This window comes from Salvelinus alpinus, chromosome 28 (assembly GCF_045679555.1).
Source record: "Salvelinus alpinus chromosome 28, SLU_Salpinus.1, whole genome shotgun sequence".
Classification (NCBI taxonomy): domain Eukaryota; kingdom Metazoa; phylum Chordata; class Actinopteri; order Salmoniformes; family Salmonidae; genus Salvelinus; species Salvelinus alpinus.
Window position 1 is genome coordinate 28,617,572 of NC_092113.1, and position 24,879 is coordinate 28,642,450.

At 46.0% G+C, this 24,879-nt stretch overlaps 2 protein-coding genes across 4 annotated transcripts in view; one reads left to right on the forward strand and one right to left on the reverse strand.

The window, feature by feature from the left end:
- ptpn22 (protein tyrosine phosphatase non-receptor type 22) overlaps positions 1-14,327 on the forward strand; it is a 39,177-nt gene extending 24,850 nt beyond the window's left edge. The window contains exons 11-24 of one of the 2 annotated variants that reach the window (XM_071372606.1): positions 2,031-2,123; positions 2,433-2,560; positions 2,762-3,513; positions 9,822-9,905; positions 10,007-10,240; positions 10,336-10,494; positions 10,636-10,764; positions 10,967-11,109; positions 11,440-11,467; positions 12,805-12,861; positions 13,084-13,190; positions 13,346-13,376; positions 13,475-13,561; positions 13,647-14,327. In XM_071372606.1, the coding sequence (XP_071228707.1) occupies positions 2,031-2,123; positions 2,433-2,560; positions 2,762-3,513; positions 9,822-9,905; positions 10,007-10,240; positions 10,336-10,494; positions 10,636-10,764; positions 10,967-11,109; positions 11,440-11,467; positions 12,805-12,861; positions 13,084-13,190; positions 13,346-13,376; positions 13,475-13,561; positions 13,647-13,708 (2,094 nt within the window). In that variant the 3' untranslated portion in view covers positions 13,709-14,327. The remainder of the gene's footprint in view (positions 1-2,030; positions 2,124-2,432; positions 2,561-2,761; positions 3,514-9,821; positions 9,906-10,006; positions 10,241-10,335; positions 10,495-10,635; positions 10,765-10,966; positions 11,110-11,439; positions 11,468-12,804; positions 12,862-13,083; positions 13,191-13,345; positions 13,377-13,474; positions 13,562-13,646) is intronic. The other variant, XM_071372607.1, reaches the window with a different exon arrangement.
- Positions 14,328-14,551: 224 nt separating this feature from the next.
- Positions 14,552-24,879, reverse strand: part of LOC139557599 (lysine-specific demethylase 9) — a 42,216-nt gene continuing 31,888 nt past the window's right edge. For both annotated transcript variants that reach the window (XM_071372610.1, XM_071372609.1), the window contains exons 5-7: positions 18,291-18,458; positions 17,937-18,045; positions 14,552-17,567 (exon numbers count right to left, since the gene is read on the reverse strand). In XM_071372610.1, the coding sequence (XP_071228711.1) occupies positions 16,950-17,567; positions 17,937-18,045; positions 18,291-18,458 (895 nt within the window). In that variant the 3' untranslated portion in view covers positions 14,552-16,949. The remainder of the gene's footprint in view (positions 17,568-17,936; positions 18,046-18,290; positions 18,459-24,879) is intronic.

Genomic DNA, 24,879 nt, shown 5'->3' on the forward strand with positions numbered 1-24,879 from the left:
AGAGCCTTGTCCTTCTGGCAGAACTCTGTAGTTCTGTCAGAGTAGTCATTGGGTTCTTGGTCATTTCCCTGACCAAGGTCCTACTTTCCCGGTTGCTCCGTTTGGTCGGACAGACAAATATAGGCATAGTCTAGGTAGTTCCATATTTTTTCAATTTCCCAATGATGGAGACCACTGTGCTCTTGGAAGCTTTCAACACTCTAGACATAGTTTTATACCCTTCCCCAGATATATACCTCATCACAATTCTCGATCAACAAGATCAACAAACAGTTCCTTGGACTTCATGGTATAGTTTCTGCTTTGACATGCACTGTCAACTGTGGGACCTTATATAGACAGGTGTGTTACTTTCTAAATCATGTCCAAACAAGTTTTGGTGGCGATAAAAGGAAATTGGATGTACATGAATGTAATTTAGTGTTGTTAGGGTCTAAATTAACCTAGTAAAACTCACGGAAGATTAGTAAAGCTTAAACCAAGTTTAAGCACCCATTGGGTCATACAGCTGCATAAGACATATTTCCACCAGTTGTAGTATATATACCCCAATTTGGGTGATGTCCTCCTTCTCTCTAAATGTTACATCTTTATTGCTAGGCAGGAAATTAAGTGATGTGGGCCATAAACTGTTCCTTCTCCCTTAATGTGACCTGACCTGACCTCGGCCCCCTTCCTCACTAAACCACATCTATCCACCCTTATCAGTGCCTGCCACATGTGATTGCACTTCCTTTACTCAATACATTCCCCCTACAGATAACTATTAACTTCTGATGTACAAACTAGACTATGACACTCAATATTTAAATAGGATACCTGATAGTTAAAGATATTTAAAGTTTAGAACTCATCAGTGTCATAGCAAAACGGTGTGAATACTTACAGTACCAGTAAAACGTTTGGACACACCTACTCATTCAAGGGTTTTTCTTTATTTTTTACTATTTTCTACATTGTAGAATAATAATGAAGACGTTAAACCTATGAAATAACACACATGAAATCATGTAGTAACCAAAAAAGTGTTTAACAAATGAGATTCTTCACCCTTTACCTTGAAGACAGCTTTGCACACTCTTGGCATTCTCTCAACCAGCTGAGCACTTGTTGGCTGCTTTTCCTTTACTCTGCAGTCCAACTCATCCCAAACCCTATCATTTGGGTTGAGGTCGGGTGATTGTGGAGGCCAAGTTATCTGATGCAGCACTCCATCACTATCCTTCTTGGTCAAATAGTCCTTACACAGCCTGGAGGTGTGTTGGGTCATTGTCCTGTTGAAAAACAAATGATAGTCCCACTAAGTGCAAACCAGATGGGATAGCGTATCGCTGCAGAATGCTGTGGTAGTCATGCTGGTTAAGTGTGCCTTGAATTCGAAATAAATCACAGACAGTGTCACCAGAAATGCACCCCCACACCATCACACCACCTCCTCCATGCTTCATGGTGGGAAGCACACATGCAGAGATCATCCGTTCACCTACTCTGTGTTTCACAAAGACACAGCGGTTGGAACCAAAAATCTCAAATTTGACTCATCAGACAGATTTCCACTGGTTTAATGTCCATTGCTCGTGTTTCTTGGCCCAAGCAAGTCTCTTATTATTATTGGTGTCCTTTAGTAGTGGTTTTTGAGACTGTCTCCTCCACTTCATCTACACTGATTGAGTTGACGTTGAGGTGGGATTATAGAGATTATAGCTTTCACCTGGATTCATCTGGTCAGTCTCTCATGGAAAGAGTAGGTGTTCCTAATGTTTTGTACACTCAGTGTACAGTACATACACACTGTGTGACAGGCCTCTACCTGAGACATTTTTATCACAAAGCTGTATCTCACCATCGTCTGGCACCAATCAATTCTGACATTTTAAGGTGGCAATTACAAACTTCAGAAGCCTTTATTAAGTCTCAAATACACTACACATTTGACATTTCCTGGATTGCAGGACAGTTCTCTTGCAACAGGCCAGGGCAACTGATATGGGATCTAACACTAGAATAACTGATTTTGTGTGTGACTACAGGAACAGTACGAGCTGGTGTACAGCACCGTCAAGTTCCTGTTTGAGAAGTATCTGCAGTCCATGGCACCAGCACAGCCTTCCTGCACAGAGGAGGTGAGACAGACAGCATGTTCTGACGGGGAACAGTTATATCAAGATGAGGTGCAGAATCACTAATATTGATCACATAATGAGTAGTTAGTTGGGATGCAAGGTGATTTGTAGATCAAATGATTCTGCGCAGTGCGACTGTTGTGTACTCTCAAACACACACAGAGACTCTGGCTAGGGGAACCACTGGCTGCTTGGTGATGTGGTAGCAACAGGCACTGGAACAGAGCAACACAGGCACATAAAGTGTCGTATGTAAATACTTTCTCAGAGGGTGAATGAGTAAGCGTGTGATTCTGTTGAACTGTTTAGGTGCCAGCGGCCCCCTCACCCCCTACAGCCAGTGACAGTGAGCTCACTGACCTCAGCGAGGCGTCTGAAGCTGAACAGGAACCAGAACCTGAGCCACAGCATCAAATGGAACCACAGATAGAGCACAGGTACAGAACAGTAAAGGTTTTTCCCCATCAACCATAGATCTGACAATGAAAGCTTTTTTCACGGTGCGTTGCTTCAAACCTTGATGCATATCTCTGTAGAAAAATATGTCATAATAACCAATACACTTTCTCACACAGAGCCAGAAATGCCTCCACTGACCTCTTCAATAAAATGGCTAAATAACTCATATTGTGTTGCAGGCACCCAGATAGGATATCCAATCACGTCTTACCAGTGGCCTTCTCTGCCTCAGCAGCGGTGCATGATGGTGACCCACTGTCTGACGCAGCTACGTGCTCCCCCTCAGTCATCCTCAACGCCCTGAGAGCCAGGGACAGGCAGAGGGAACAGCAGAGACCAAACTCCCTACCAACACAGACTATTAACCAGAAACCACAACCCCTACAGACACAGACTAATAGCATGTCCATTAACCAGAGACCATCATACCCACTACCGACAAAGCCCGATACATTGCCCACCAGCCAGGACCTGAGACAAGAGCCCAGTCTCCGCATCCCCATCATAACCTCTCAGGCACTCAGGACTCAGGAATTCTGTCAGAGAGCCATGGAGCAAAAGAAGGTGGAGAGTGATGGAGAGATCACCCGACTGGTACCACCGGTGCTCTCTGCAGTTTCCATCTCCAACCCCCTCTGTCTCACTGTGGAGGACCTCTACTTTTTACCTGACTCTTCAATGACCTCACCCCTGGCTGCTGAGGCTCCCAGATGGGCTGATAATGAGGAGGAGCCGGCTCCACTGAGCAAGTTGACAGAGAACCCCTGTTTCAATGGTTCAATTATGACTCTTAAAGACCAGTCGATGGAAGTGCCAGCCCTTGTCATCACAAACGCTGCCCCAGGTGCGCTTGTAGCTTTCTCGGATGAAGACAGTCCACCTCCATTACCTGAGAGAACCCCTGAATCTTATGTACTGTCTGCTGGAACAGGTGAATGTTGTGTTGCTGTATGCTTACTCTTTTAGATCAATGAAGAACTTGAGAGTGCATAGTTGGCTTTATAGCGTGATAATCCGGTATATCCCATCTCTCTCTCTCTCTCTCTTATATATTTATATATATATATATATACAGTGGGGAGAACAAGTATTTGATACACTGCTGATTTTGCAGGTTTTCCTACTTACAAAGCATGTAGAGGTCTGTAATTTTTATCATAGGTACACTTCAACTGTGAGAGACGGAATCTAAAACAAAAATCCAGAAAATCACATTGTATGATTTTTAAGTAATTAATTTGCATTTTATTGCATGACATAAGTATTTGATCACCTACCAACCAGTAAGAATTCCGGCTCTCACAGACCTGTTAGTTTTTCTTTAAGAAGCCCTCCTGTTCTCCACTCATTACCTGTATTAACTGCACCTGTTTGAACTCGTTACCTGTATAAAAGACACCTGTCCACACACTCAATCAAACAGACTCCAACCTCTCCACAATGGCCAAGACCAGAGAGCTGTGTAAGGACATCAGGGGTAAAATTGTAGACCTGCACAAGGCTGGGATGGGCTACAGGACAATAGGCAAGCAGCTTGGTGAGAAGGCAACAACTGTTGGCGCAATTATTAGAAAATGGAAGAAGTTGAAGATGACAGTCAATCACCCTCGGTCTGGGGCTCCATGCAAGATCTCACCTCGTGGTGCATCAATGATCATGAGGAAGGTGAGGGATCAGCCCAGAACTACACGGCAGGACCTGGTCAATGACCTGAAGAGAGCTGGGACCACAGTCTCAAAGAAAACCATTAGTAACACACTACGCCGTCATGGATTAAAATCCTGCAGCGCACGCAAGGTCCCCCTGCTCAAGCCAGCGCATGTCCAGGCCCGTCTGAAGTTTGCCAATGACCATCTGGATGATCCAGAGGAGGAATGGGAGAAGATCATGTGGTCTGATGAGACAAAAATAGAGCTTTTTGGTCTAAACTCCACTCGCCCTGTTTGGAGGAAGAAGAAGGATGAGTACAACCCCAAGAACACCATCCCAACCGTGAAGCATGGAGGTAGAAACATCATTCTCTGGGGATGCTTTTCTGCAAAGGGGACAGGACGACTGCACCGTATTGAGGGGAGGATGGATGGGGCCATGTATCGCGAGATCTTGGCCAACAACCTCCTTCCCTCAGTAAGAGGATTGAAGATGGGTCGTGGCTGGGTCTTCCAGCATGACAACGACCCGAAACACACAGCCAGGGCAACTAAGGAGTGGCTCCGTAAGAAGCATCTCAAGGTCCTGGAGTGGCCTAGCTAGTCTCCAGACCTGAACCCAATAGAAAATCTTTGGAGGGAGCTGAAAGTCCATATTGCCCAGCGACAGCCCCGAAACCTAAAGGATCTGGAGAAGGTCTGTATGGAGGAGTGGGCCAAAAAACCCTGCTGCAGTGTGTGCAAACCTGGTCAAGAACTACAGGAAACGTATGATCTCTGTAATTGCAAACCAAGGTTTCTGTACCAAATATGAAGTTCTGCTTTTCTGATGTATCAAATACTTATGTCATGCAATAAAATGCAAATTAATTACTTAAAAATCATACAATGTGATTTTCTGGATTTTTGTTTTAGATTCCGTATCTCACAGTTGAAGTGTACCTATGATAAAAATTACAGACCTCTACATGCTTTGTAAGTAGTAAAACCTGCAAAATCGGCAGTGTATCAAATACTTGTTCTCCCCACTGTATATATATATATATACAGTGGGGAGAACAAGTATTTGATACACTGCCGATTTTGCAGGTTTTCCTACTTACAAAGCATGTAGAGGTCTGTAATTTCTATCATAGGTACACTTCAACTGTGAGAGACGGAATCTAAAACAAAAATCCAGAAAATCACATTGTATGATTTTTAAGTAATTAATTTGCATTTTATTGCATGACATAAGTATTTGATACATCAGAAAAGCAGAACTTAATATTTGGTACAGAAACCTTTGTTTGCAATTACAGAGATCATACGTTTCCTGTAGTTCTTGACCAGGTTTGCACACACTGCAGCAGGGATTTTGGCCCACTCCTCCATACAGACCTTCTCCAGATCCTTCAGGTTTCGGGGCTGTCGCTGGGCAATACGGACTTTCAGCTCCCTCCAAAGATTTTCTATTGGGTTCAGGTCTGGAGACTGGCTAGGCCACTCCAGGACCTTGAGATGCTTCTTATGGAGCCACTCCTTAGTTGCCCTGGCTGTGTGTTTCGGGTCGTTGTCATGCTGGAAGACCCAGCCACGACCCATCTTCAATGCTCTTACTGAGGGAAGGAGGTTGTTGGCCAAGATCTCGCGATACATGGCCCCATCCATCCTCCCCTCAATACGGTGCAGTCGTCCTGTCCCCTTTACAGAAAAGCATCCCCAAAGAATGATGTTTCCACCTCCATGCTTCACGGTTGGGATGGTGATCTTGGGGTTGTACTCATCCTTCTTCTTCCTCCAAACACGGCGAGTGGAGTTTAGACCAAAAAGCTCAATTTTTGTCTCAACAGACCACATGACCTTCTCCCATTCCTCCTCTGGATCATCCAGATGGTCATTGGCAAACTTCAGACGGGCCTGGACATGCGCTGGCTTGAGCAGGGGGACCTTGCGTGCGCTGCAGGATTTTAATCCATGACGGCGTAGTGTGTTACTAATGGTTTTCTTTGAGACTGTGGTCCCAGCTCTCTTCAGGTCATTGACCAGGTCCTGCCGTGTAGTTCTGGCTGATCCCTCACCTTCCTCATGATCATTGATGCCCCACGAGGTGAGATCTTGCATGGAGCCCCAGACCGAGGGTGATTGACCATCATCTTGAACTTCTTCCATTTTCTAATAATTGCGCCAACAGTTGTTGCCTTCTCACCAAGCTGCTTGCCTATTGTCCTGTAGCCCATCCCAGCCTTGTGCAGGTCTACAATTTAACCCTGATATCCTTACACAGCTCTCTGGTCTTGGCCATTGTGGAGAGGTTGGAGTCTGTTTGATTGAGGTTGTGGACAGGTGTCTTTTATACAGGTAACGAGTTCAAACAGGTGCAGTTAATACAGGTAATGAGTGGAGAACAGGAGGGCTTCTTAAAGAAAAACTAACAGGTCTGTGAGAGCCGGAATTCTTACTGGTTGGTAGGTGATCAAATACTTATGTCATGCAATAAAATGCAAATTAATTACTTAAAAATCATACAATGTGATTTTCTGGATTTTTGTTTTAGATTCCGTCTCTCATAGTTGAAGTGTACCTATGATAAAAATTACAGACCTCTACATGCTTTGTAAGTAGGAAAACCTGCAAAATCGGCAGTGTATCAAATACTTGTTCTCCCCACTGTATATATATATATATATATATATATATATACAGTACGAGTCAAAAGTTTGGACACACCTACTCATCCAAGGGTTTTTCTTAATCTTTTACTTTTTTCTACATTGTAGCACAATAGTGAAGACATCAAGGCCACCTTTTGCCTTGATGACAGTTTTGCACATTCTTGGCATTCTGTCAGCATTCTCTCAACCAGCTTCATTAAAAAACATTTTTTTATTTAACCTTTATTTAACTAGGCAAGTCACTTAAGAACAAAACCATATTTACAATGACGGCCTACCCCGGCCGACGCTGGGCCAATTGTGCGCTGCCCTATGGGACTCCCAATCACAGCCGGATGTGATACAGCTTGTATTCGACCAGGGACTGTAGTGATGGTAGCCAGGTAGCCAGGTGAGGTAGTGTGCCTTGTTAAAAGTTAATTTGTGGAATTTCTTTCCTTCTTAATGCGTTTGATCCAATCTGTTGTTTTGTGACTAGGTAGGGGTGGTATACAGAAGGTAGCCCTATTTGGTAAAAGACCAAGTCCATATTATGGCAAGTACAGCTCAAATAAGCAAAGTGAAACAACAGACCATCATTACTTTAAGACATGAAGGTCAGTCAAGAATTTTGAAAGTTTCTTCAAGTGCAGTCGCAAAAACCATCAAGCGCTATGATGAAACTGGCCCTCATTAGGACCTCCACAGGAAAAGAAGACACAGCGTTACCTCTGCTGCAGAGGATAAGTTCATTAGAGTTACAAGCCTCAGAAATTGCAGCCCAAATAAATGCTTCACACAGTTCAAGTAACAGACACATCTCAACATCAATTGTTCAGAGGAGACTGCGTGAATCAGGACTTCATGGTCGAATTACTGCAAAGAAACCACTACTAAAGGACACCAATAAGAAGAAGAGACTTGCTTGGGCCAAGAAACACGAGCAATGGACATTAGACTGGTGGAAATCTGTCCTTTGGTTTGATGAGTCAAATTTGAGTTTTGGTTCCAACCGCCGTGTCTTGGTGAGAAGCAGAGTAGGTGAACAGATTATCTCTGCATGTGTGGTTCCCACCGTGAAGCATGGAGGAGGAGGTGTGATGGTGTGGGGGTGCTTTGCTGGTGACACTGTCTGTGATTTATTTAGAATTCAAGGCACACTTAACCAGCATGACTACCACAACATTCTGCAGTGATACACCCTCCCATCTGTTTTGGGCTTAGTGGGACTATAATTTGTTTTTCAACAGGACAATGACCCAACACAACTCCAGGCTGTGTAAGGGCTATTTGACCAAGAAGGAGAATGATGGAGTGCTGCATCAGATAACCTGTCCTCCACAATCCCCCGACCTTAACCCAATTGAGATGGTTTGTGATGAGTTGGACTGCAGAGTGAAGGAAAAGCAGCCAACAAGTGCTCAGCATACAGAATGTGGGAACTCCTTCAAGACTGTTGGAAAAGCATTCCAGGTCAAGCTGGTTGAGAGAATTCCAAGAGTGTGCAGAATTGTCATCAAGGCAAACAGTGGCTACTTTGAAGAATCTCAAATATAAAATATAATTTAATTTTGTTTTTGGTTACTTAATGATTCCATGTGTTATTTCATAGTGTTGATGTCTTCACTATTATTCTACAATGTAGAAGATAGTAAAATAAAGAAAAAACCTTGAATGACTAGGTGTGTCCAAACTTTTGACTGGTACTGTATATATATTCAGTGCCTTTGGAAAGTATTCAGACCCCTTGACTCTTTTCCACATTTATCTATTCTAAAATAGATCAAATTAGTTTTTTTGCCTCATCAGTCTACACACAATACCCCATAATGATAAAGCAAAAACAGATTTTAGAAATTGTCCAGAAGCCACTCCTGCGTTGTCTTGGCTGTGTGCTTAGGGTCGTTGTCCTGTGCCCCAGTCTGAGCTCCTGAGCGCTCTGGAGCAGGATCTCTTTGTACTTTGCTCCGTTCATCTTTGCCTCGATCCTGACTAGTCTCCCAGTCCCTGACGCTGAAAAACATCCCCACAGCATGATGCTGCCATCAACATGCTTCACCATTGGAATGGTGCCAGATTTCCTCCAAAAGTCCTGCTTGCCATTCAGGCCAATGAGTTCAATCTTGGTTTCATCAGACCAGAGAATCTTGTTTCTCATGATCGGAGAGTCTTTAGGTGCCTTTTAGCAAACTCTAAGCGGGCTGTCATGTGCCTAACACTGAGGAGTGGCTTCCGTCTGCCCACTCTGCCATAAAGGCCTGATTGGTGGAGTGCTGCAGAGATGGTTGCCCTTCTGGAATGTTCTCCCATCTCCACAGAGGAACTCTGCAGTCCTGTCAGAGTGACCATTGGGTTCTTGGTAACCTCCCTGACCAAGGCCCTTCTCACCCGATTGCTCAGTTTGACCAGGCGGCCAGCTCTAGGAAGCGTCTTGGTGGATCCGGACTTCTTCCATTTAAGAAGGATGTGTTCTTGGGGACCTTCAATACTGCAGACATTTTTTGGTACCCTTCCCTAGATCTGTGCCTCGACATAATCCAGTCACGGGGCTCTACGGACAATTCCTTCAACCTCATGGCTTGGGACCTTATGTAGACAGGTGTGTGCCTTTCCAAATGATGTCCAATCAATTGAATTTACCAGAGGTGAACTCCAATCAAGTTGTAGAAACATCTCAAGGATGATCAACGGAAACAGGATGCACCTGAGCTCAATTTCGAGTCGCATAGCAAAAGGTCTGAATACTTATGTAAATAAGGTATTTCTGTTTTTTTGGCTTTGTCATTATGAGGTATTGTGTGTAGATTGCTGAGGATGATTATTTATTTAATCCATGTTAGAATAAGGCTGTAACGTAACAAAATGTAGAAAAAGTGGGGTCTGAGTTCTTTCCTAAGGTACTGTGTATATATATATATATATATATATGTCACTAAATCTCTTTCTGTGCCCTTTAGAGCGTCCTGATAACATCTCTAAACCTGAGAGGTTAGAGGTCATCATCCCTCCTAATGCTGCAGCTGAAGCCCTCAGGGGGAATGGTGAGTGGAGGGCCTTTGAAGGCACTCATAATACTCTTCATAAGCTCTTCTTCAAAAGCATTCAAACATACATTTTTTCTCTACCTAATTTTCTCCCAAAGGGAGTCCCCCCTTGCCTATCCCCCCACTGCCAGAGAGAACGCCAGAATCCTTTGTGTTGGCCAACAATGCAGGTAGGAGCACTACTGTCTTCCCTTCCCTCTCAGTCCCCGTGGAGATGGTGGTCCAGAAGTCAGAAGAGAGAGAGTGGTCTGGACGGTCAGTGGACACTCTGGTGGATGAGATATCTTGGACGAGGAGCAAAAGCTTGAAAGTAAAAATGACAACACTCTCAGGTATTTGTCACACAAAACAATCAGTATGATAAAATGTAGAGAATGTCATGTGCAGATGTTTATCCCAGTATTTTGGGGCTTTTTTGTCTTTACAGTGTCACCCCAGGATACAGTATCACCCCCAGTTACAGTGCCACCACCCGTTACATTGCCTCCCCTGGTTAGATATTCTGTTCCTGCTCCCTGTACATCAGTAAACCTTCCTCCTCCACCTCCACCTCCCTATCCTCTGGCCCCTTCTCTCTCACCTCCAGGTAAGAAAAAGTGACACCCATTTTATGTTTGCAATGTTATTTTTCTATACGCTCTTAGAATTATTTTATTATCTAGAACCTAAAAGGGTTCTTTGGCTACCCCCATAGGAAAACCCTTTGAACAACCATTTTTGGTTGCAGGTAGAACCCATTTGGTTCCAGGTAGAACCTCACTGATTTGTGGTGGTTTTTATTGTGAAGGCTCAGAGAATCTGACTCCCCCTCTACCTGAGAGAACCCCAGAATCCTTCTTCCTGGTCACTCAAGAAGGTGAGCACATGCCTCTTCATCACCACCACCTCCACCATCATCCTCACCATGATAGTGCTCCTAGGACTAGGCTACTGTCAAAATGTTAATCCTCCAGACAGAATTTAAAAAGATGTAAACTGCTCTGTGTGTGTGTCAATCAAGGTAATGTATCTACTCTGTGTAGTACTAAACTGACATTGTAATTTTTCGGCAATTGCAGTTGATCAGAACAGTGCCCCCTGCCTGCAGAGTCAGAGCAACAGCCAGACCACATCTACACAGCAGAGGATCGGTACGTCCTCAGAGTGGGCAGGGAACTCCCAACCCAAAAGATTCCTGGATGGAATCATGAATCGGAGCAAGGTAACAGACATTGACAGACTCTGGGTGCTGTAGCTGTCAAGACTTTGAGGTGTGAAAGTCACCCTCATCGAAATGATACTTCTAGAATGTATTATAGTACTATCCCCCAGTAATTCATTTTCTATGGTCAGTAGAGACTCTTACTCTTAGAGTCATGTGTATTTAATGGGTACATCTAGCAGGATGCTGCCACCCACCCCTTTGTGTCATGAACTGATCTTTACTAAATGCCCATATTTGTTCTCCTCGTGATTCATGCTATGGCTCATTTGTTCCCATTGTTGTTAATACATGAGTACATTAATACAACACTTTAAACTGTTCCCTCAGAGTGTCCACGCAAAGAGTTCACTGAAAGGTAAGCTGTTTTCTCAATAGTGACTGAGGAAAGCCATCTGTGACTGAGAAAAGCCATCTGTGACTGAGAAAAGCCATCTGTGACTGAGAAAAGCCATATGTGAATGAGAATAGCCATATGTGACTGAGAAAAGCCATCTGTGACTGAGAAAAGCCATATGTGACTGAGAAATGCCATATGTGACTGAGAAAAGCCATCTGTGACTGAGAAAAGCCATCTGTGACTAAGAAAAGCCATATGTGACTGAGAAAAGCCATATGTGACTGATAAAAGCCATCTGTGACTGATAAAAGCCATCTGTGACTGAGAAAAGCCATCTGTGACTGAGAAAAGCCATCTGTGACTGAGAAAAGCCATCTGTTTTTGTCTTTGTTTTTTCTTCTACTGCCAGCTTATCTGTCTGTTTGAAGTTAACAAGGAAAAAGTCAACGTCAAATGGTTGCTCTTGGCTTTGCTCCCTCACACAATAAAAGGCACTAATAGAAATCACTGAAAAACATAATTATACACACTCAGTGGCCTTGTGGTTAGTGTCTGCCCTGAAATTGGAAGGTTGGGAGTTCGATCACCGAGTCGTACCAAAGACTGTAAATAATGGAACACGATGTGTCTCTGGAGATAGATTGGGTAAGGCCTTGCGATAGACTAGTGTCCTGTCCAGGGGGGTGTACTTTTAAATCAAGCTACCTCACGCTACAGAAACAGGATATAGCGAGAAATAGTAATGTTGGCTTTTTGTAGGCACTAATTCCGCCGTGGTGCGTTGTACAAAGCCTATGGAGAAATATAATGGTATTTTTGGAGGTTTTTTGGATAAACGTTGAAAATAAGTTTTGTGGTAACACAGGCTTAGAAGATCTTATACGTTTTGTTCTATGAGAATCTTCATCAGCTAACATCTCTTTATGTGAATTTGGAAGCATTTATTCAATTTAAAGAAACACAAAACACAAAGGCTTCACAATGGTCATGTTAATTGACTACTATTATCTCATAGAACAAAACGTATAAGATCTCCTAAGCCTGTGTTAACCTCAGACCTTATTTTCGACATTTGTTACAAAACACCATTCTTTCGCCATAAATGTTTCACATAGGAATGGCTGAACGAATCAGAGTAACTCATTTCCGGGTTATAGGACTACAAGCTGGCGAGCTCTATAGGATCCTTTATCCTATGAGCCATTCTGGCTCGTGCAAGGCTACTTACTTACTATGATTGTAATTGATGACATGATAATGAGAACTAATGTCAGAAGTACTCCTTCCTTTGGCTATCTGATGTTTGAGAGAACATACAGTACTTTACAATTGGTCTGTCTACATTTTCTCGACAGAGCCCCTGACTACTGTTCCTCTGGTTGCTCAAACCGTTGTGGCTGTTGGAGGAAGTGGTGAGTTGCAACACACAGAGAGTAGACCCGCAATTACAAGTATCAACTCTCACTAACTAAACACAGGCCCATGTAAATATCATCTCTCCTTATTAAGGGGATTTCAGTCACACTGATCCAACCTATTCCCATTTACTCTTGACTCTTGATGATATTGAATTCAACTTTTACAAAATGCCTCCATCACTGTGACACATACTGTATCTAATGACTGTTTCTCAGCTGAAATGAAGCTTCAGCAGCCTGTGGACAACAGCACCTCAACCAGCACTGGGACTACTGAAGACAAATCAGACAAGAACAGTGGGAAGGCCTTGTCTAGAACAAAGGTAATGACTATCTACATAGAATTACAGTAACTCACAGACTGTATCTATTGTTTTAGAAATAGAGGATCTGGTGTTTCTATACTCAGAATATTCTCTGCTATTATCTGGGTATGTCTTGTCACTTAAAGCCAGCTGTCTTTCTTTTTCTTTTTCAGAGCCTGAAGTTATTCAAACTCAGACAGAAACGTAAGTAACAGGTATATCCGTAAATGGATCTGCTGTCTGGAACATACAGTACATTACCCACCTCTAGCAGCTAAAATGGTAACACATTCTTCCCACAGCAAAGTCTGCCCCTCCACCAGTACCAACACACTCTGGACCCTCTCCTCCGTATGGTACCTCTGCCTCATCATCAGTGTTCACATTTGGTAAGCCTTCACCAGACACATCATTGCAAATCTAATTTAAACAATGTGATGGGACACATTTCAGAACAGTCTGTGTTCTTTCCAGGATTTGGAACTCGTTTTGGGAAGCCTAAAGGGCCAAGGAGTCATCCTGAGACGTGGGTGTGAGACAGCCAGTCAACAAAGCTGGATATGTCTGGCCACTGTCCTCAGATCACAGGGCTGGAACCCTGCATGTGGCTACTAGCTACTGGCCACTTAACTGGACTAGGGATGGTCCCTAGAGGACTTTTGACATTGTGAAGGAAGATCATCATTCCAAGAAGACATGGGGAATCATGTAGCTTTCTCCCTGTGTTCTGAGACGACATGAACACCGTCTTGCAAACTGCTGTAACGGCCCACTGATCAACCTCGGATTAGCTTTAAATTGGAGCACCTGTTATTCATGACAAATTGATCGTACTGTAGTTATTTATCCGTGCCTGAAGGGAGAACTTGTGCCTCTGAAATGTGGTGGAAGGATGCAATCAAATGTAGGCAAAGGATGGATGGAAAGAATGGAAGGATGAGTTGATAAATGTTAGAGGGTTACTTTTGGCTATTTTGCCTGATAAATACAGTAAGGTACTTTGAATAGTTGGTAACACGTTACTTGATACATGTTACCAAATAGTTGTATATGCTGATGTTTATTTGTTATTGTTTGTATAGGCTCCTTCTGATCCAGACAAAATCTAGATCTACATCTGGACTGTACAGAGTGATAAACTTTTTTTAAGGGTAATATATTTGTACTGGTATTATTCTTCATGGTGGTGTGAGAGAAGCAGACAGGTCTGTATTCTGCATACATCACATTCATTGTTGTAACTTGGTGAATGTGTTTTCTATATGGGCTATAATTTAAAAAGTAAAGAAAATACATATTGCTCTAAATTTACCCATTTGAGGATCACTGTTTTCTTATCTATAATGCTTACAAAAGTAATGTCACTGATAATTCATACATAATGCACACATACAATTATTTATTTAGAAAAATACAAGAAACGTTTGTTTTCTACTCAATTCACATGATTGATCTCACTTTTGATAACAGAATTCTATAAATGGAACTTGTTTTACCCAAAAACGTTTTCTTCATTTTTTTATATGGATATAATTAATTAAAATACAAACATCAACAACAATAATTATTCGTATTAAAACTACACATAGCAGGCCTTGGTCATCAGGCAGACTACACAATAGAATTTGACAAAAGTTAGAAACAGGAGCTAGCTGCCAATTAATTTCAGTACAAATGACAACCATCTGTTTAACAAATCGCAATAACTAGCCATTTGAATTTTCAGAAAAACTGCATGTTTGAGAAACACTTCAAATACATGAAAGCCATTGTTTTAAATGACCAATGTTCATTCCAAAAGGTAATTATATCTTCATACTGTTCTTATTACTTATTTAACCAACCTGATTCTAAACCTTCTAGTCTACAGATTCCACATCTGGAAGTCATGAAGCAATGTATAGTCTGTGTTATTATAGGTTTATAGGCCTACAAACAAATCACAGTTTCAAATGGGCAGAATTGTCAAGGAACTAAAATGCTAGCTAAACCCTAATCTGAATCCTAGGGAAATGCAGCAGTTGTACTGACAGACTTTTAAAGGAACAACTAGTCGAGTGGCCAGCCTTCCAACTCCTGTCTCCTTCACCTGACCTGGGCTTCAGAGGCGAAGGAACAACCAGCTCTCCCTTACATAGACTTCTTTTTCAGCATAGTTACCACCAGACAGACAAGTGCAAAAACAAGAAATACAATCACAATAGTGGTCACTACATTGAACTCAGATTTGACCTATCACAGTACTATCCCCCATAGACGGGTGTGACATTTTCATCAAAACACAGAGAAAACATGTATGACAAAGTACACTGACAGCATTCACATAATTCTAGATAACAATAGATAATATATTGCATTTTAAAATGCATGGGTGTTTTTTCAGGAAAACATTTCACAAAAGTGATTGGTGACCAGAACCATTCTTGCCATGTCACAGACCCAAACTGCCCTCACCTCAAACAGGCACAACTTGTGGAACACCTCACACAGGTTTAACCTCTTAAAACTCATTATAAGGGACAGCCTAAAGTAATAGACTTACTTCAGAACATATGGCCATTTGTTTTACATTTGAGTCATTTAGCAGATCCTCTTATCCAGAGCGACTTACAGGAAGGAGCAAGTAGGGTTAAGTGACTTCCTCAAGGGCCCATTGACATCGATTTTTCACATAGTCAGCTCGGGGATTCGAACCAGCAACCTTTCGGATACTGGCCCAACCGCTAGGCTACCTAGTTTAATTAACTAAATGCTGAATAAATAAAACATCAGAAGCAGTGTAAAAGTGGGACAGTAGTAAAGTAAAGGGACAGTAGGAAAGGGACAGTAGTAAAGTAAAGGGACAGTAGTAAAGGAAAGGGACAGTAGTAAAGTAAAGGGACAGTAGTAAAGTAAAGGAACAGTAGTAAAGGAAAGTAATAAAACATCCAAACATGGCATAACATTGATAGAAATGGCTGAAAGTTGGACAATATTTTGGACATAAACTATTGTACTGTATCAACGTCAGTGTCAAACACCAGAACATGCATTCATTGTTAACAGTAGATTTTTTTTTTTACAGTACACATCTAAAAATTATATTAATCCACAATCCAATATAAAATAAAACAATATAAAACGCAGGCCAAATCTGCATTTGTGAAGCACAGACAAAAATAAGTTTAACAAGTTTAACAAGTTTAACAAGTTTAACAAGTTTAACAAGTTTAACAAGTTAGGAAAATATCTTAAATGTGAATTTCAACAGTTTTTTTGTATGTTTTTTTTACCCTTTTACATTCACCATCAGAGAAAGTCTCAAGAAGGCTACTCTAAGAATAAAAATATATATATGTATTTGAGACTGATTGCTGTTCTTCGGGTGGCAGGCACTTTTATCTAAAAACCAATTAGGCAATGTACATGATATACTGTACACCTTGGTAGTCTCTCTCGACTGGCAAAGAGAGTTGCCTTTAACTCTCGAAGCAAGTTAGGAAACTCCCCAGAGGGCCCTCAGTTTCAGGAACTAACAAATAAACACACACTTTTTCTGACAAATGTTCCTAAATGTACATTTCACACTTTGGCTAAGAAAAAACACATTTCTAAGCTCGTCTCTGATCCTGAATTTACAAATAAAAATAATACTTTATAATCTGAATAATTTAAAGAGAAGTTCAAGAATAACATTTTCAGAAAGTGTCATAAGTGCACACAGTCACATTCCTTTAAATAAACTGCTCTTCCTTAGAGGCTAGTAAACAGAGCTAAAGGAATAAAGGGGAGGGAAGGTCATTTGAAGAAGTCAGTGGGGCGGTGACGCTGTACATCCTGGTGGGGTCGCGGGGAGTTGTAGTCTAGACCAGGGGGAGGCCAGACCAGGGGCAGTGGAAGACTCGGCTCTACGGTGGAGGGGTTAGAACCAGAACCAGAGGGAGCATGTGGCAAGGGGCTGATGCCCAGGAAGGGAGGGGGCAGGTGTGCAGACTTGGCAGACTGAGGACGGACTGGCCGGGGCTCTCTAGGTGGAGTAGTAGGCCTCTGAAACACTGGTTCCTCAGTCTTGGTCACCCCTCCCTGGGTCTTGTCTCTCTGTGCCTGCAGACCGGCACAGTGGGGCACTTTGGCATCTGGCTGGGCCGGGGAGGGGGAGGATGAGAAGAATTGACCCGATGTTGTGCTCTGGTTGTTGGGCTTGTGTAGGGCGTGTTCTCCGCAGGCCTTCTCGTCATGGTACTGTCTGAGGCGGATGTGCCAGGCCAGGCTGCAGACTGCCGACACAGTTTTGAACTGGTGAATGACGTTCCGGGGGATGAAGTAAATGTCGTCGTCACACAGCTGCACGCGGACGTAGCGGATGCCTTCCCGCCTCAGCTGGTTCAGCTTGGCATCGTCTACCCACTGGACACACTGCAGAGAGAGAGGAGGATTAGAGGCAGGCCTACCAGATCCATTCCCACACAGCAGCAGTAAGTCTGTCCTGTCACGTCTGCCTGGTATCTTCACCAACACTGAACTGAATTCCAGAACACTCCAGAGAAGATCATGCAGAATTGGTCATTCTCTGGGACCAGAATAAAGACTCTGGTTCTGCAAATTAAAGCTCTAAACTGACTCACTAAATGGCATATTATGACATCCACGCCAAGGCTTTCCCCCTCATGTCTGATCCTTTTTATGACTAAGTCTATCAGACATCTGATCTGCTATGATCCCATATAGAGGAGATTCATGCATCACCCTAACAGATTCAAGGTTCAATAAGAGCTCAGTTCCTACCTGAGACACGGGGGGCTCGTAAAGATCCAGCTGCAGTCTCTGGACCACATCGTTAAAGTCTTCTGCGTGGAAACACACCACATCTTTGGTTATCCTCGGACGCGCACTCCTGTAGATCAAAGACAGTTAGTTCACACCTATACAAATGTTGATACAATGTGGAATCAAAGGTGAAGAGTCAAATTAGTTTAACAAATAACAGGAATCCGTGATGACAACAGAATCACTGGATGAAGCATCCCAAACTGGAATTATTTAACCATCATAGTCATACTGCATTGCAGCTGAGAGCCAAGCAGACCTGAATGAAAACCAAACATTCCCCAAACTGCCCTACTTTCAGTAAAAACTCACCATTCCCCAAACTGCACAGCCTTCAGCACGCCCACTGCTGCCGTACTCTGCCAGTCGAAGCTCTGGCCCACGTGGTCAGCATGAGCCCTGGTCCGGTCCTCAAACAGCAACTCTCTGGGCTCACTGGTCCTGGGCAGGTAGTGAAGGTTCTTAATCTCATTCATGGACCTATAGAGAGGAAAGGGAGAGCACATACTACAGTCAACCACTAGCAGAGAAGAGGAAGAGAGGAGGACTGGGAAAGAGAAGGAGGGGGACAGAGAGGACAGAGAAGGAGTGGGAAAAGGGATGGAGGGAGACAGTGAGGACAGAGGAGGAGTGGGAAAAGGGATGGAGGGAGACAGTGAGGACAGAGAAGGAGTGGGAAAAGGGATGGAGGGAGACAGTGAGGACAGAGAAGGAGTGGGAAAGGGATGGAGGGAGACAGTGCAGACAGAGGAGGAGTGGGAAAGAGATGGAGGGAGACAGTGAGGAGGAGTGGGAAAAGGGATGGAGGGAGACAGTGAGGACCGAGGAGGAGTGGAAAAGAGATGGAGGGAGACAGTGAGGACAGAGAGGAGGAGTGGGAAAGAGATGAGTGAGACAGTGAGGAGGAGTGGGAAAAGGGATGGAGGGAGACAGTGAGGACCGAGGAGGAGTGGAAAAGGGATGGAGGGAAACAGTGAGGACAGAGAGGAGTGGGGAAAGGGATGGAGGGAGACAGTGAGGACAGAGGAGGAGTGGGAAAAGGGATGGAGGGAGACAGTGAGGACAGAGGAGGAGTGGGAAAAGGGATGGAGGGAGACAGCGAGGACAGAGAGGAGGAGTGGAAAAAGGGATGGAGGGAGACAGTGAGGAGTGGAAAAAGGGATGGAGGGAGACAGTGAGGAGTGGAAAAAGGGATGGAGGGAGACAGTGAGGAGTGGAAAAAGGGATGGAGGGAGACAGTGAGGACAGAGGAGGAGTGGAAAAGGGATGGAGGGAGACAGTGAGGACAGAGGAGGAGTCGGAAAAGGGATGGAGGGAGACAGTGAAGACAGAGAGGAGTGGGAAAAGGGATGGAGGGAGACAGTGAAGACAAAGAGGAGTGGGAAAAGGGATGGAGGGAGACAGTGAGGACAGAGGAATGGGAAAAGGGATGGAGGGAGACAGTGAAGACAGAGAGGAGTGGGAAAAGGGATGGAGGGAGACAGTGAAGACAGAGAGGAGTGGGAAAAGGGATGGAGGGAGACAGTGAGGACAGAGGAGGAGAGGGAAAAGGGATGGAGGGAGACAGTGAGGACAGAGGAGGAGTGGGAAAAGGGATGGAGGGAGACAGTGAGGACAGAGGAGAAGTGGGAAAGGAATGGAGGAGACAGTGAGGACAGAGGAGAAGTGGGAAAAGGGATGGAGGGAGACATTGAGGACAGAGAAAGGAATGGAGGAGACAGTGAGGACAGAGAGGAAGAGTGGGAAAAGGGATGGAGGGAGACAGTGAGGACAGAGGAGGAGTGGGAAAAGGGATGGAGGAGACATTGAGGACAGAGGAGGAGTGAGAAAGGAATGGAGGAGACAGTGAGGACAGAGGAGGAGTGAGAAAGAGATGGAGGGAGACAGTGAGGACAGAGGATGAGTGGGAAAGGGATGGAGGGAGACAGTGAGGACAGAGAGGAGTGAGAAAGAGATGGAGGGAGACAGTGAGGACAGAGGAGGAGTGGGAAAAGGGATGGAGGGAGACAGTGAGGACAGAGAGGAGGAGTGGGAAAGAGATGGAGGGAGAAAGTGAGGACAGAGAGGAGGAGTGGGAAAAGGGATGGAGGGAGACAGTGAGGACAGAGAGGAGGAGTGAGAAAGAGATGAAGGGAGACAGTGAGGACAGAGGAGGAGTGGGAAAAGGGATGGAGGGAGACAGTGAGGACAGAGAGGAGGAGTCGGAAAAGGGATGGAGGAGACAGTGAGGACAGAGAGGAGGAGTGGGAAAAGGGATGGAGGAGACAGTGAGGACAGAGGAGAAGTGGGAAAAGGGATGGAGGGAGACAGTGAGGACAGAGAGGAGGAGTGGGAAAAGGGATGGAGGAGACAGTGAGGACAGAGAGGAGGAGTGGGAAAAGGGATGGAGGAGACAGTGAGGACAGAGGAGAAGTGGGAAAAGGGATGAGGGAGACAGTGAGGACAGAGAGGACAGAGAAAGGAATGGAGGAGACAGTGAGGACAGAGATGAGGAGTGGGAAAAGGGATGGAGGGAGACAGTGAGGACAGAGGAGGAGTGGGAAAAGGGATGGAGGGAGACAGTGAGGACAGAGGAGGAGTGGGAAAAGGGATGGAGGAGACATTGAGGACAGAGGAGGAGTGAGAAAGGGATGGAGGAGACAGTGAGGACAGAGGAGGAGTGGGAAAGGGATGGAGGGAGACAGAGAGGAGGAGCGGGAAAGAGATGGAGAGAGACAGTGAGGACAGAGAGGAGGAGTGGGAAAAGGGATGGAGGGAGACAGTGAGGACAGAGAGGAGGAGTGGGAAAGAGATGGAGGGAGACAGTGAGGAGGAGTGAGAAAAGAGATGGAGGGAGACAGTGAGGACAGAGAGGAGGAGTGGGAAAGAGATGGAGGGAGACAGTGAGGAGGAGTGAGAAAAGAGATGGAGGGAGACAGTGAGGACAGAGAGGAGGAGTGGGAAAAGGGATGGAGGGAGACAGTGAGGACAGAGAGGAGGAGTGGGAAAAGGGATGGAGGAGACAGTGAGGACAGAGAGGAGGAGTGGGAAAAGGGATGGAGGAGACAGTGAGGACAGAGAGGAGGAGTGGGAAAGAGATGGAGTGAGACAGTGAGGAGGAGTGGGAAAAGGGATGGAGGGAGACAGTGAGGACCGAGGAGGAGTGGAAAAGGGATGGAGGGAGACAGTGCAGACAGAGGAGGAGTGGGAAAGAGATGGAGGGAGACAGTGAGGAGGAGTGGGAAAAGGGATGGAGGGAGACAGTGAGGACCGAGGAGGAGTGGAAAAGAGATGGAGGGAGACAGTGAGGACAGAGAGGAGGAGTGGGAAAGAGATGGAGTGAGACAGTGAGGAGGAGTGGGAAAAGGGATGGAGGGAGACAGTGAGGACCGAGGAGGAGTGGAAAAGGGATGGAGGGAAACAGTGAGGACAGAGAGGAGTGGGGAAAGGGACGGAGGGAGACAGTGAGGACAGAGGAGGAGTGGGAAAAGGGACGGAGGGAGACAGTGAGGACAGAGGAGGAGTGGGAAAAGGGATGGAGGGAGACAGCGAGGACAGAGAGGAGGAGTGGGAAAAGGGATGGAGGGAGACAGCGAGGACAGAGGAGGAGTGGAAAAAGGGATGGAGGGAGACAGTGAGGAGTGGGAAAAGGGATGGAGGGAGACAGTGAGGAGTGGAAAAAGGGATGGAGGGAGACAGTGAGGACAGAGGAGGAGTGGAAAAGGGATGGAGGGAGACAGTGAGGACAGAGGAGGAGTCGGAAAAGGGATGGAGGGAGACAGTGAAGACAGAGAGGAGTGGGAAAAGGGATGGAGGGAGACAGTGAAGACAGAGAGGAGTGGGAAAAGGGATGGAGGGAGACAGTGAGGACAGAGGAGGAATGGGAAAAGGGATGGAGGGAGACAGTGAAGACAGAGAGGAGTGGGAAAAGGGATGGAGGGAGACAGTGAGGACAGAGGAGGAGAGGGAAAAGGGATGGAGGGAGACAGTGAGGACAGAGGAGGAGTGGGAAAAGGGATGGAGGGAGACAGTGAGGACAGAGAGGAGTGAGAAAGAGATGGAGGGAGACAGTGAGGACAGAGAGGAGGAGTGGGAAAGAGATGGAGGGAGAAAGTGAGGACAGAGAGGAGGAGTGGGAAAAGGGATGGAAGGAGACAGTGAGGACAGAGAGGAGGAGTGGAAAAGGGATGGAGGGAGACAGTGAGGACAGAGGAGGAGTGGGAAAAGGGATGGAGGGAGACAGTGAGGACAGAGAGGAGGAGTGGGAAAAGGGATGGAGGAGACAGTGAGGACAGAGGAGGAGTGGGAAAAGGGATGGAGGAGACAGTGAGGACAGAGGAGAAGTGGGAAAAGGGATGGAGGGAGACAGTGAGGACAGAGAGGACGAGTGGGAAAAGGGATGGAGGAGACAGTGAGGACAGAGAGGAGGAGTGGGAAAAGGGATGAGGGAGACAGTGAGGACAGAGAAAGGAATGGAGGAGACAGTGAGGACAGAGATGAGGAGTGGGAAAAGGGATGGAGGGAGACAGTGAGGACAGAGGAGGAGTGGGAAAAGGGATGGAGGGAGACAGTGAGGACAGAGGAGGAGTGGGAAAAGGGATGAGGGAGACAGTGAGGACAGAGGAGGAGTGGGAAAAGGGATGGAGGGAGACAGTGAGGACAGAGGAGGAGTGGGAAAAGGGATGGAGGAGACATTGAGGACAGAGGAGGAGTGAGAAAGGGATGGAGGAGAGAGTGAGGACAGAGGAGGAGTGAGAAAGAGATGGAGGGAGACAGTGAGGACAGAGGAGGAGTGGGAAAGGGATGGAGGGAGACAGTGAGGACAGAGAGGAGGAGTGGGAAAGAGATGGAGGGAGACAGTGAGGACAGAGAGGACAGAGAGGAGGGGTGGGAAAAGGGATGGAGGGAGACAGTGAGGACAGAGAGGAGGAGTGGGAAAGAGATGGAGGGAGACAGTGAGGAGGAGTGAGAAAAGAGATGGAGGGAGACAGTGAGGACAGAGAGGAGGAGTGGGAAAGAGATGGAGGGAGACAGTGAGGAGGAGTGAGAAAAGAGATGGAGGGAGATAGTGAGGACAGAGAGGAGGAGTGGGAAAAGGGATGGAGGAGACAGTGAGGACAGAGAGGAGGAGTGGGAAAAGGGATGGAGGAGACAGTGAGGACAGAGAGGAGGAGTGGGAAAAGGGATGGAGGAGACAGTGAGGACAGAGAGGAGGAGTGGGAAAAGGGATGGAGGAGACAGTGAGGACAGAGAGGAGGAGTGGGAAAAGGGATGGAGGAGACAGTGAGGACAGAGAGGAGGAGTGGGAAAAGGGATGGAGGAGACAGTGAGGACAGAGAGGAGGAGTGGGAAAAGGGATGGAGGAGACAGTGAGGACAGAGAGGAGGAGTGGGAAAAGGAAAGGAGGAGACAGTGAGGACAGAGAGGAGGAGTGGGAAAAGGAAAGGAGGAGACAGTGAGGACAGAGAGGAGGAGTGGGAAAAGGAAAGGAGGAGACAGTGAGGACAGAGAGGAGGAGTGGGAAAAGGAAAGGAGGAGACAGTGAGGACAGAGAGGAGGAGTGGGAAAAGGAAAGGAGGAGACAGTGAGGACAGAGAGGAGGAGTGGGAAAAGGAAAGGAGGAGACAGTGAGGACAGAGAGGAGGAGTGGGAAAAGGAAAGGAGGAGACAGTGAGGACAGAGAGGAGGAGTGGGAAAAGGAAAGGAGGAGACAGTGAGGACAGAGAGGAGGAGTGGGAAAAGGAAAGGAGGAGACAGTGAGGACAGAGAGGAGGAGTGGGAAAAGGAAAGGAGGAGACAGTGAGGACAGAGAGGAGGAGTGGGAAAAGGAAAGGAGGAGACAGTGAGGACAGAGAGGAGGAGTGGGAAAAGGAAAGGAGGAGACAGTGAGGACAGAGAGGACGAGTGGGAAAAGGGATGGAGGAGACAGTGAGGACAGAGAGGAGGAGTGGGAAAAGGGATGGAGGAGACAGTGAGGACAGAGGAGAAGTGGGAAAAGGGATGAGGGAGACAGTGAGGACAGAGAAAGGAATGGAGGAGACAGTGAGGACAGAGATGAGGAGTGGGAAAAGGGATGGAGGGAGACAGTGAGGACAGAGGAGGAGTGGGAAAAGGGATGGAGGGAGACAGTGAGGACAGATGAGGAGTGGGAAAAGGGATGAGGGAGACAGTTAGGACAGAGGAGGAGTGGGAAAAGGGATGGAGGGAGACAGTAAGGACAGAGGAGGAGTGGGAAAAGGGATGGAGGAGACAGTGAGGACAGAGGAGGAGTGAGAAAGAGATGGAGGGAGACAGAGAGGACAGAGAGGAGGAGTGGGAAAAGGAAAGGAGGAGACAGTGAGGACAGAGAGGAGGAGTGGGAAAAGGAAAGGAGGAGACAGTGAGGACAGAGAGGAGGAGTGGGAAAAGGAAAGGAGGAGACAGTGAGGACAGAGAGGAGGAGTGGGAAAAGGAAAGGAGGAGACAGTGAGGACAGAGAGGAGGAGTGGGAAAAGGAAAGGAGGAGACAGTGAGGACAGAGAGGAGGAGTGGGAAAAGGAAAGGAGGAGACAGTGAGGACAGAGAGGAGGAGTGGGAAAAGGAAAGGAGGAGACAGTGAGGACAGAGAGGAGGAGTGGGAAAAGGAAAGGAGGAGACAGTGAGGACAGAGAGGAGGAGTGGGAAAAGGAAAGGAGGAGACAGTGAGGACAGAGAGGAGGAGTGGGAAAAGGAAAGGAGGAGACAGTGAGGACAGAGAGGAGGAGTGGGAAAAGGAAAGGAGGAGACAGTGAGGACAGAGAGGTGTGGGAAAAGGAAAGGAGGAGACAGTGAGGACAGAGAGGAGGAGTGGGAAAAGGAAAGGAGGAGACAGTGAGGACAGAGAGGAGTGGGAAAAGGAAAGGAGGAGACAGTGAGGACAGAGAGGAGTGGGAAAAGGAAAGGA